Source organism: Eleutherodactylus coqui, chromosome 3 (genome assembly GCF_035609145.1).
Source record: "Eleutherodactylus coqui strain aEleCoq1 chromosome 3, aEleCoq1.hap1, whole genome shotgun sequence".
In the NCBI taxonomy this organism is placed as follows: domain Eukaryota; kingdom Metazoa; phylum Chordata; class Amphibia; order Anura; family Eleutherodactylidae; genus Eleutherodactylus; species Eleutherodactylus coqui.
Window position 1 is genome coordinate 146,062,833 of NC_089839.1, and position 12,236 is coordinate 146,075,068.

At 41.8% G+C, this 12,236-nt stretch overlaps 1 protein-coding gene across 2 annotated transcripts in view; it reads right to left on the reverse strand.

Annotated features, from left to right (window-relative positions):
* TNRC6B (trinucleotide repeat containing adaptor 6B) overlaps window positions 1–12,236 on the reverse strand; it is a 117,184-nt gene that overhangs the window by 20,052 nt on the left and 84,896 nt on the right. For both annotated transcript variants that reach the window (XM_066596244.1, XM_066596243.1), the window contains exons 14-22: window positions 10,643–10,744; window positions 8,113–8,278; window positions 7,621–7,746; window positions 7,130–7,306; window positions 5,663–5,809; window positions 4,341–4,424; window positions 3,978–4,214; window positions 881–951; window positions 655–794 (exon numbers count right to left, since the gene is read on the reverse strand). In XM_066596244.1, coding sequence (XP_066452341.1) covers window positions 655–794; window positions 881–951; window positions 3,978–4,214; window positions 4,341–4,424; window positions 5,663–5,809; window positions 7,130–7,306; window positions 7,621–7,746; window positions 8,113–8,278; window positions 10,643–10,744 — 1,250 coding nt within the window. The remainder of the gene's footprint in view (window positions 1–654; window positions 795–880; window positions 952–3,977; window positions 4,215–4,340; window positions 4,425–5,662; window positions 5,810–7,129; window positions 7,307–7,620; window positions 7,747–8,112; window positions 8,279–10,642; window positions 10,745–12,236) is intronic.

Sequence of the window (12,236 nt, forward strand, 5' to 3'; positions counted from 1 at the left end):
GGAGGGAGGGAGGGAGAGGGAGGGAGAGAGAGAGACAGAGAGAGAGAGACACAGAGAGAGAGAGAGACACAGAGAGACACAGAGAGAGAGAGAGAGAGAGACAGAGAGAGAGAGACACAGAGAGAGAGAGAGAGAGAGAGACACAGAGAGAGAGAGAGAGAGAGAGACACACAGAGAGAGAGAGAGAGAGAGAGAGAGAGAGAGAGAGAGAGAGAGAGAGAGAGAGAGAGAGAGAGAGAGAGAGACACAGACAGAGAGACAGAGAGAGAGAGAGACACAGAGAGAGAGAGAGAGAGATCCCCCCTCCGTTCCTCCCCGCTCTCCCCCGCAGCTCCCCGCCCCCCCCCCAGCTCCCCGCCCCCCCCCCCCCCCCCCGAATCTTTAGAGACAAGCGGGGAGATACTCGGCTAAGGCACTACTCGCTCGAGTAATGTGCCTTAGCGAGTATACTCGCTCATCTCTAGTTAAGGCATCAAAACTTCTACTGATTTGTGGGACGCACGATGCATAATATTCTTAAGGTTCCTTTTACACCAACTGATTTCTCATCTGAACGAGCGAACGATGTCCGAGCTCGATCAGGCAGGCTTTCCTGGACAAAATAACACAGCATGCTGTGCTATTTCATCAGTGATACAGTTGCTGTTGACTTACATGTGCAGGGCATTCTGGGCCTTGGCTGCCTCCTGTTTGGTGCTGTATCGGATGAGAGCTGTGCCCTGGGTGAGGTTGAGATGGAATGTCAGCAGGGGGCCATGCTGCATGCAGATCGTCCGGAGTGTAGAGCCGTCGATCTAGAAAATTGGAAGCAAAAAATATCAAGGAAACAAAGACAATATTTGCCAAAGTTATGTCTACAGCAGGCAATGTCTGAACAAACCTGTGGTGTAAGATTAAGAAGGATCAGCCAATAGCTAGGGCGCACAGAACTGCCATCACTCCAGGTAGATCCTATAAAAGTAGCATAGTAATGGCTGTATTAAAAAAATATTATAAATACACACAAAGCTCTGTTAGGCAGAAATTACTCTATTTTTTTTTAATAAAAGGTGAGTAACGTCTCCCACGATCTCATGCTGGGGTCGGTCGGTGAATACAGTAATCTCCTACGAGAAAATTATCTATCAAAATAGAGGATGCCCAAACAAATTCCACAAAATATGGGACATCTGGTTGGATACCAACTCTACCTTATCCGCGGACTGAACTCCCAGACTCGTATCCCTTCTCTCTCCCCCCCCCTCCCTTCCCTCTCCCCACATATACTCCTGTGCCCCTATTTACCTAACAAATAATGAGAGCAGAGCTTTATCTCACAAGAATGCAACCAATCGGCATGGGCGGATCGAGTTTATCGGTTAAAAGTTTATTGTTATTTACAGAAAAAATATACAAGGAAAATGTTATGTTATTATATCTAAGCAAACTATAGCACAATATGTACTCTATGCAATATTGAGTCTATACTTTTACATAATTTTACTATGTACTGTGCAATTTTTCCTTAATAAAGAAAATAAATTTAAAAAAAAAAGGTGAGTAACGTACGCTTTCTAACTCTCAGATGCAGGCTAGTATGGCCAATAGCTTTCCCACACGATTCCCTGATAAACAAGCATGCTCAGACCCCCTGACAGCCTATGTTCATTTAATGGGGTGAGGGCTTATCTCCCAGGGAACAAAGGACCAAGCATAATGAAATCCAACACGCCCAATCCTTTTCCCCACTGAGAGGGCTGTTATAGGGGGGATGACCATCAAGCTGCCACCCACATACATGTGTTGTCCGAACTTGCCAACTTCCATCTAATGGTATGTTCACAAGCTCATTTTTGCTGTGGTTCTGGTAACAATAACAGGAAACTCACTTCTTGCTAATAAGGCACCTGGGTTTGACAGGCTTCTTATTGAACAAATATGGGGAGCTCTTACTGCTTGAACTCCTCAAAGTGAGGAGTCCTCCCTAAGCCATAAAAAGACCTGCTGTGCCCTGAATCATATCACCCAATTTTCTTGCTGACGACTGATATCAAGATGGCAACGAAGGCCATGTCCATCTATCTACTTAGAGTAATCGACACATTTATCCACCCCAACCAAACCGGGTTGATGCTAGCAAAAGCCAGGGAGATTAATTTGCGTAGATTTTATTTAAACTTACAAACTTCGGTGGACAATTTGGGAAGTAGGGTAATCTGTTCTCTGGATGCAGCCAAGGCCTTTAACAATGTATAGTGGGAGCTATTAGCTATTAGATCTCTCCCCCCCCCCCCGCTCATTCCTGCTGACTGCCGCTACTCACCGCTCCCCTGCGCCGGCGCCCGAACCTTCTGTCTCGAGCGGGCAGGTACTCGCTAAAGGCAATGCTCGCTCAAGCAATTGCCTGTAGCGTGTATACTCGCTCTTCTCTAACACAGACACATATTGAGGTACATGCATTACAACTAGTGTTTACATTCTATGATCATATATATTCCACAAAACCTTTTTTCAATGGTCAGTCACAAATAAGAAACATGAAAAATTATCATAAGTAAGAGGCGAGTGCGGACGTCAGACCAAAAAGTAGGTACTACTACCTCCTCATCAGTAATGGTCTTTGGTGACTTCACTGTAAAAGTGTGTGGTAGGGCAGTGAGGGTGATGGTTGGGAGAACTCGTTTAAAGGAGTAATCCCCTGTTAGACATAGTACATACCACACATGTCTAACAGGTAGTTGTCTCACCTGTAGAACCCTTACCCATCTACAAAACAGGAGCCCTGTGACCAGCACCATTTCACTTACTCAAAGCAGCCATCAGCAAGAAATTCAATAGAATTCAATTTGTTGCTGGCCAATGTTTACTCACACCTCTCTCCACTAAAGATTAGGGGAGTTACGAAAAGTGCCAAGCAAGCATGTGTGTCTGCTTTGCGTAGGTAAACCAGGGTCAGGGGGTCCTCCCTTCTCCAGGTTTTTGGGGGTTGGAACACACATACGTGTTTCAGGTGAGTATAGCCCTTTAAAGACTGAATTCCTGGAAGTAAAATCTGAAATAAAAAATAAAGCCAAGTGTATAGGAATAATAGGCAAAAAAGTGGATAAAACAATGTATGCACCTAAAAGGTTTTTTTCAGGGAAATACTATTGATACCCTTTCATCATGATAGGTCATCAATAATTGATCGGCTGGGGTCTGCGGTTCGGGCCCCCGACCGATCAGCTGAGCGGGTGCACGCACATGCTGTCAGGGCCACAAATACACAGAGATCGAAGCTGAAGCATCAGAAATCTCAGCGACGACCTCTGTGTAGTGGCTGGTGCTTGGAACTGCAGGCACAGCTTGCGTTGATTTAATGAGAGCCATGCCTGCAGTTACAAACGCCGGCCACTACACAGAGGTTGGCGCAGAGACTTCAGCTGCGACCTCTGTATTTGGGGTGCTGACAGCATGCGCCCCGCTCAGCTGATCAGTCGGGGTCCCGAGCGACGTACCCCAGCCAATCAACTATTGATGACCTATCCTGAATATAGGTTCTTAATAGTATTTCCTTGGAAAACCCCTTTAACACTTGACTCTTAAACCCTTTCAAATCCACTGTCTGACGTCTTCCTACATTCTAATTGAAGCTTGTACAGCTCCAATGTCAGCAAAACGTCCGACAGGGTAGTCTTACCATCTATTGCCAGCCGCTCTGCTGTCGGAGCCTCTCTGGCGCACACACACTGGCCTTAGCCAGCAGATGGCACCGTTGTAGAACAGCAAAAAGAGAAAGCCTTTTAGGAAACCCTGAATCCAAAATTGGATTGGAAAGGGTTAAATGAACTTAAAAAATAATTAAAGGCCCTTTTAGTGAACAGACAAAATGGCTGCCCATAAACATTAGTGGATCCTAATAAACAGAAAATCAGAGAGGTACAGCGATTAAGAATTGTAACTATATAGCAAGAAAGATGAGCAAATAATACAAGAAGGTAAGAGAGCTTAAACCATACCAGATGAAATCCTGGAGTCCTGTGCCCCCCATCCTCTGGCAGACCGAGGGGCTGTGCTGTTCCAGGGTGAGTTGGTGGCTTTGGGGTTGTTGGTGAGCCCTGGAGGGGGGCGAGGCAGCCCAGGGCTATTCCTGGACATCTGATTCTTCCACATCTTGTTTGAATGATGTGAGGGGTTGTGTCCAATGGGGTCTGGTGACCAGGTGGATTTATAGTCTCCAAACTTTGCTGAGAGTGCTAAAAAAATGAAATCTACATTTATTTCTAAAGTAACACATTCCACATCAAGCCAGCATTGCCACTAAATGAACAGAAAATCTTCATATTCTATTGATAAATACATAACTTCTACAGGTTAAGTACCTGAAGTGCTGTGGATATTCTCTGAGGCACTGTAGGGCCAGGCACCAGGTGAAGGCAGCGAGGTGTTGAGGGAAGAAGTGGACCCTAAAAGATGAAATACCACAAAGTACATGAAATACAAGACCACTGAGTTTACACTGCCCTCCTGTGGAGACACCTAGAATAGATTAAGGTAAATTTAAGCATTCAGAAGGTGCAAGCAAGTTGCAGATTTCTACTGCAATTACCCCATCAATATGGCATGTTTTTTGAAAATCGCAGAAGGTGGAATAAAAGAAACCTGACTTAACTGCACAGTCTGAGTAACCCCAAGTGCAGGTTTTCGAAGTACATGGTGGTTTGAGTTGAAATAATTTTTTTTCAAGCTTTGAACAGTTTAAATTATAACGGTATTTATTGTTACTGCTCCACTCCAGATTTTTTAGAATTCTGAAACATATACGGTTACGTTTACCAGAACTAAAGCATAACCTCCACGATCAGGACACTAAACGGAGACTTGTGCATAGCCCTAATTTGCTTTTGGTAAATGCTGGCACAAGACTGCCAAAGACTAAAAAACAGACTAAATAAAATGTAGCTACTCCCAAAATCTCCAGCACTATTCCTACTAGGAGATCGTCCGCCAGGAATAAAATACCAAGCACATAAATTGATCCAGCACATATGCATGGCAACTAGAATCCATATAGCAGCTAGGTGGAAACAGCCAACCCTCTCATATAATGAAGTCCAAAACCGGATCTCCCAGATTGCCTTATATGAAAGACTACATGCTATACAAACTGACACTCTAACGAAATACAGTGAATTATGGAGACCTTGGATTGAAATGATGGACATCCCAGGCCTTAGACATAACTGGCTCTCAACCTAAATCCCCCCCGATAACCACACAAATCCTAAAAGAGCTAAGCAAAAGAATTACCCAAAGTTGGTAGCGAATGGAAAACAAGATGTGAAGACCTACTTTTCCATGTTCTTTCATGTTTTTAGGTTTCCTTTATAATTTTGTAATTGCTGAAACCTGAATACCCAGAATTCACCGAAAAGGTCAGAAACAGGCGATACAATAGAATTCAGCTCGTTAAAAGAAAGGTTATGTAAGAAATGTACAAAAATGTCTGAAAATAAACCTTTGTCATTCCTTCTATTAGTCTCACCGCCCCCTGCGTGGGGAAATAAGAAAGCATGAATGACTACTGTTTTAACTTTCTGAACTTTAATAAAATCTGTTGAAACTAAATAAATGTAGCTACCACATACAAAACCTTTGCAGAAAGTGTATAAGGAACTTTGTATAATCTTTGTTCAAAACTCACCTGTTGGGGTGTCCTGCAGTAGCTGGTGGTCAGTATCTACGATGGGAGATGGGGCTGGACCCCCCAGCACACTGCCAGGGGTAACATATGGGTCAGATTCTGGGTCAATATTCTGAATTCCTTTCCATGGCACGCCTGGTTGAAACTCTACAAGATTAAAGTTAGGTGAAGCACGAAGACAAGCAATACTAATAACTACAATCTTTACAATGGACACTGCACAATTTTCTATCCTAGAAAACGTGGACACTTTGACAGATCATAAAGAACTTTATAACTTCAGAAATCACTAACTATGGGACTTTGTTCACACGCTGTTTTGTCATAACACTACTGTAAAAAAAAACCTCAATACAAAAACACAGACTTACACAGTGGAAGGAATCAAATATGACAATGAACAATTGTCTATATGCTGATTACTGAAAAGGAGTATGTACAATGATTTTTTACGGTGCTGTCACACATGCAGGTTTCATTCAGTGAATTAAAGAAAAACAAAAAAACAAACAGTAGTATTATTTGTCCTTTAGCATGGGCTCACATGGCCATAAGCGTAACACGCCGAGTGGGTCACACAGTGTTTTACAACTTTGGAGCCAGTGGTGACTCAGCGTACGGCTGCGTGTGTCAATGAAACTGTACTGCACATGACAGCGTATATCATGCATGCTGTCATGTGCAGTCCACCTGTTTTTTGTTTAGATTTCCTGCGCAGTCGCTTGGCGAAAAACAATGTAAAAAATTGCGGCCATCCGCAATATAATTACCTATATACGTACCCATAGAGAACAATGGGCTCTATCGTGCATATATGCGCAGCAAAATAGGTCATGCCATGTTCTTTTATGCGCTTGCATATTATGAAATTCTGACGCTATTTTGAGCAAAATTTCCTAAGGCAATGAAATTGATTGCTGCGAGTTACCGCGTATCACACAGGCGTACAGGGCACGTATAATACAATAGAGACGTTTTGTAGCATGACTTTGACAAATGGAACTACAAAAGATCTCCAAGTAGCCCCAGACTTCTACTTCTTGTCCTTTTATGATCCACACCTGATTTTAGTCTCAAAAATTGCATTAAAAACAAACTGAAAAAACCCTAATGTAACAAAAGCAGCCCGAGGGTCTGTTCCTACAGGGCATAATTGCCACAGATTTTCCGTGCAGAATTTCTGCATGGAATATCTGCAGTATGTACAAGTAATGTGCATAAGATTTTAGAAAATCTCATCCAACTGGTGTGGAAGAAGCAGCATGGAATCAATTGCTGGCTGTGATATTTCACAGTGAATTTCACCCTCTGCTTTGTAGTGTGAAAGCTTTAACAAAGTCTGCAAAATAGCCACACTGAATTCTACAACAAAAACCCCACACACATTTGTGGAGGATTTTGCAGCTGCAGATTTTCAGCAGATTTGCTGTGCTGTGGAAACATACCCTCAAACTTAAAAAGACTCACCTGGGGGCCAGCTGGTATTAATTGTCTTGCTTCCCATTTTGCTTGAAGGAGGTGATTTGGCAGGTAACCAGCTGTCACCCGTTGGCCCTCCATGTAATCCTACAGAATCTCCAGGCATCATGTCAAACTGGTTATAGGGGGAACCACCACGATTCTTCCCAGGGGGTGCAATGGAACCTGAGGGTAGAAGAAAAGATTCTAATACTACGTCAGAGCACTTTTTCTTTAACTCTCCATTGCTTGTCCTGTAATCTCCTGTACTCCGGCAGTGCCTTGCTGTCCTCCCGTTTATTTACAACAAATGTATAAAACCATTCTCTGCTGGAGGAAACCAATTTTGCATCAAGATTTCACTAGTCTTCATAGGAAGACTTTCTCAACATTTTTACTAAGCTTTATGCTAACATGTTATCTCACACAAGATAGTAATGTAGCTCCACAACACATCTAAAAACACAACAAGAAGAAAATAAATAAATAAATACACTTACCATTTTTAGGTAGACTGACATCTTGGGACACTGAAGAAGGCAACCCATCCATCATGGATGTCCACTGCTTGAAACGGGATTCTACCCCAGCCTCCTTTCCATAATCGACTCCACTTGAGCCGAAGCCTGGAAATGATAGGAAATAATTTTTTAAGGGAATACATAAATAAGTTGTTATTTTCCAAACCAGTTTTGACCAAAGAAAGTTTTTTGTTTTTTTTTTCTTCAAAGCACCATCATCTAAATATGAAATTATTTGGGCTGGGCTGTGGCACTACTCTACTACTTGTATGAGTGTCAGACCATAAGGAAATAGCTAAAGGAGGAGACTATATAAAAGTGGTGAAAAAAGTTGTCGGGGGTTTATGCTTCCCCACAATCCTGCAATATTTTTGGTCCAATGCATCATTACAAGACAATTGTACTTAGGCCACCTATGAAATAACAAAGACATAGCCCAAAGCCAACATTTGTTGCAGTAACAGCACTAACCTGATCCGTATCCAGACATGTGCCCTTTGGACTGCATGTCTGAGAGCCCTACAGGATCAAGATGAGACTTGGGCCCAGCTGGATGAGAAGGAGAGTGCTTCATACCCGGCTGCCTCTGTTGCTGTTGTTGCTGCTGCTGGAGGGCACTTACCATTCGAGCCAATTGCTGGAAAAAGCATGAGCAAGTAAATCAATAACCATAATGATACAGAAAGTATAACTAATGTGAAATGCTACAGAAGACAACTACAAACAGAGCATTAAATACATAATAAATGTATTCACTAGCTTCACATGCATTTCCTAAATACAAAAATAAAAGCATGTAGACTGCCTAGTAACCCCTTGGCACATTGTACTGAGCAAGAAGTCCCCTTAGAGGTCTCAGTCATTTGTAACCTTGGCACCTACATGGTTAAACATAGGAAAAGGATGGTTTATTATGGGGGGAGGGGGGGGGACATAGAACAAATTACATATTAGTATTGCCACAACCATTGCAAGCTATACGGAGGTTTAAAAACAAAAATTATATTATACCGGCTTGTTACCCACAACTTCGTCTACATGGGATTTATATTTATTTTCTCTAATCTGTGTTTTGCTGAATTTTGAAATGTAAAAAGTTGAAATATTAAAAGGAATGTAACTACAATCTGGTTTCAGCACAGTGCTGTACACCACGTTTTTTGGTCTTGCCATCTTTTGCTAGGATATAAAGGCTTTGTGGGCTGTATACACGTGTGAGCGCGCCATATACAGCTGCCCATATACTGTTTTTTTATAGGAATATATAAAACTTTTGATCATTTTTAACTTAACTTTTGTGACATGTATTCGCCAAAAACAAACAAAACAAAAAATAACAGCAACTCTGGCTTTGTGTACTCAGTGCAGGATAAATAATGTGACATTTTAAAAGTCTAAATTTTCACGGACTAATACTAATTATGTATTTTATTTATTGTTTACATGTTTTAATGCAAAAAGATGGAACTTTTTTTCTTTGTAATACATTTTTTTTTCTTTTTTCTTAAATTTAAAAGGGGATATTTGGTCATTATATCAATTTTTAAGCACAGGTTTTAAACAAACCCAGCGGTACTTACCTCTCCTCAGCATTAACAATCCAGCACTGTTTTTTGTTGTGAAATGGCTACTACCTGACCGCTGCAACCAATTAGACACTAACTCCCAGTTGCAGTGCTCCTGCTATTACTGTTCAGATGCTGTGAGCGGATATGCCAGGAGAATGGGATCTAACTCCTGCAGCAGTGAATCGTTAGCCATTTCACAATCAAACTACTAACGACCACTTGTTCGTATGTATGTATGTATGCATGTATATATGTATATGTGTGTATGTGTTTCCTTGCTTATCATGCCCCGCCCCCTTGTGACAGCATCAACCCCTGGTGACGTCATCGCAGGTCCTACAACATATATAAAACACAGAGCCTGACCAACACAAGAATAACAAAGTTAGGGCTCTTGAAAGGGGAGGACAAAAATAACAAAATGAGAATACAACTAAGCCATTATTATCTCAGACACAACTCAGGGGTCCTGACAGAGGACACAGACCTACTGCCACCACAGAGATCCGGTGGGCTGAAGGACCTGCAGTAAGGTCACTGCTGTGGGAGGAGCGATTGTGCAGTTTGCTTATCCAGTATGTAGTACTTTCTACCAGACAGCAGCCATCAGGACCTGTGATGACGTCACAGTCATGCGATCACCTGTGTGGGTGTGAGGTGTGTCAATCAGGATGCATGTAGTAGAGCTGTGTGTGTGTGATGTGTGGGGATCATAATGGATGTACCACTGTACACAACTGTATGGCGCATCGCACCACCAAAAAACACTGGTACTATAATTTCCTAATAATTACTAGTAACTAATAGGAGGACCACAAAGCGGCCAGATCGCCGAGACAGAAGACAAGCAAGTACTGCTGGTTTTGTTAGCTGTTCACCTGTCCTTACAAAATGCATATAGTAACTGAACAAGCCCTTTAATTTTACACTTTTTCTTTTCTTTCTTAACCACCACCCACTAGGGAACTTCAACATATAATCGCTTGTACAAAATACTTCTGCATAGCAGTATATAGTAATTTTTAAATGTTCAGCTATTAAAGTTTTGCTATAGGTATGACTGAATAATAGGCATCAATACATGATATGGCAATCTATTGGAACCCCACGACCACATCTTTAAAAGGCAATGGTGAGGGCGGGGGAAGGGATTTTCTGTTGTCTAAAATCTGGATGCGCCGTATTGTCAGGTGGGTCTTCTAGTCCAAAAAGTATATATACACTGCGTTTTATGAATAAAAAGCACTGATTAAATATACTATGACTAAAAAATGTAGAGAATTAGATTGTATCCATCTAAATAAGGGAAATGTGGAAACCACCGACTATGTAATCGTTCCATATAGAAATGCACATTCATAAAAGTTGAACTCCCATTTAATAAGTGCATCCTTTAATGAATAGGACATTTCAGGCACAAGTTAAATGGTTACCTGCTGTTCTTGCTGCTGCCTGACAGCCTGTGAGATCTTCCTCTGATTCTGTAGAAGTTGCTGCTGCTGCTGCTGCTGTTGTTGCAATAGGAGCTGACAGGCCTGTACAAAAAAAAAAAATATATTAATTAGCAATGCAAGTACCCAGAGCTAAAGGCCCCTTTACACACACAGATGATTGCTCAAAAGCCATCTTTTCAGCAATAACAATTGCTTGTAAATGTGTGCCCATCATGCACTTTTCGTCCATCGATGAGTTCAGCTCAGCTTAAAATCCGTCGTCCCTGAAAAGAGGGACTGCACAGGGAGTTATCTGCAGGCAGCGCTGATAACATTCCTTTCAGCAGCAATCCAGCTGGAGAAGAATAGTGATGTATTTAGAGAACAGACCACTCACTGTTCTCTAAATACATGCAAATGAAGCTCGTTAGCTACTAATGGGCTGATTAGCCCATTAGTAGCTATGCAAAATGATCGCATAAAACGGTCAGTTTCTGACGAATTTTGAGCAATCATGTGTGCGTGTAAATGCACCTTAATCTTGCTTAAAGCAGATTGCACAGGTAAAGCTGAACATGCCCTCCTAATAAACGGCAGCTGCATGCTACAAGCAGGGGTGGTGCCATACAGCATTCTGCACATTACTCTATCATTAACACAATGCTTCAAGTTAGCAATACAGATTAGGTCAAAAATTGTCTGAATCCGTTGATTATGGCAGGAAAAGTTGACAATCTAATGTGTATGGGGCCATTCCTGACTGTTCCACAATGACAGATACATGCCTTATCCTCTCTGGAGATGGATCGTTATCAGTTAATTCACAGTGAGTGATGGATGCCTGCAGGAGGGGTAAAGCTAGTGGGAGGAGTTAACACTTTTTATGCTTAGTCGCCTCCTAGTGGCAGAACCTATACCCAAGGTCTTTGCTGTGTCCCCCAATGATACCAATGAGAAACATGCCTTATCCTCTCTGAAGATGGGTTGTTATCAGTTAATTTACAGTGAATGAACAAGTTTTCTTGGTAATGACAAGGAGGCATGAGGGACGTGTTATTCTCTAGTACGATATATAACAAAAGTTTTTAATATTCGCTTGCAATATTGATTTAGAGATGACTGTTTATAATAATCTGATGTGTGTTTAAATCCCTTAACGGTACAGCCCTCCCCCCTGCCTTCCTATTTAAGTTTTTCCTTCCGCCTTTAAAAAAAAAACAAAAAAAAAAAAACGAGTTGAATTTTTCAATGGTACTATATAATGTACAATATAATGTACTGAAAAACTTTTTAAAAATTTTAAGTGGAGTAAAATGAAAAAAAACCAAAAAAAAAACAAACGACATTCCGCCATCTTTCAATCTTGTTTCTACGACATAAAAGACTGCAACAAAAATTACATGAATTGATAGGCAATCTGCAATGACAGACAGCCCTGTGGCCTTTCAGAAGGCCCCTGCTGCCGTTAGAACTGCACGGCAACCCAGAATCTTATCACAGGGGGCAGTGCGGGACCCAAGAACATTGATTGGGGCATTTAAACTGCCACTCCATACAAACCCTGAACCTGCAGGACCGTAAATGTACGTCCTGT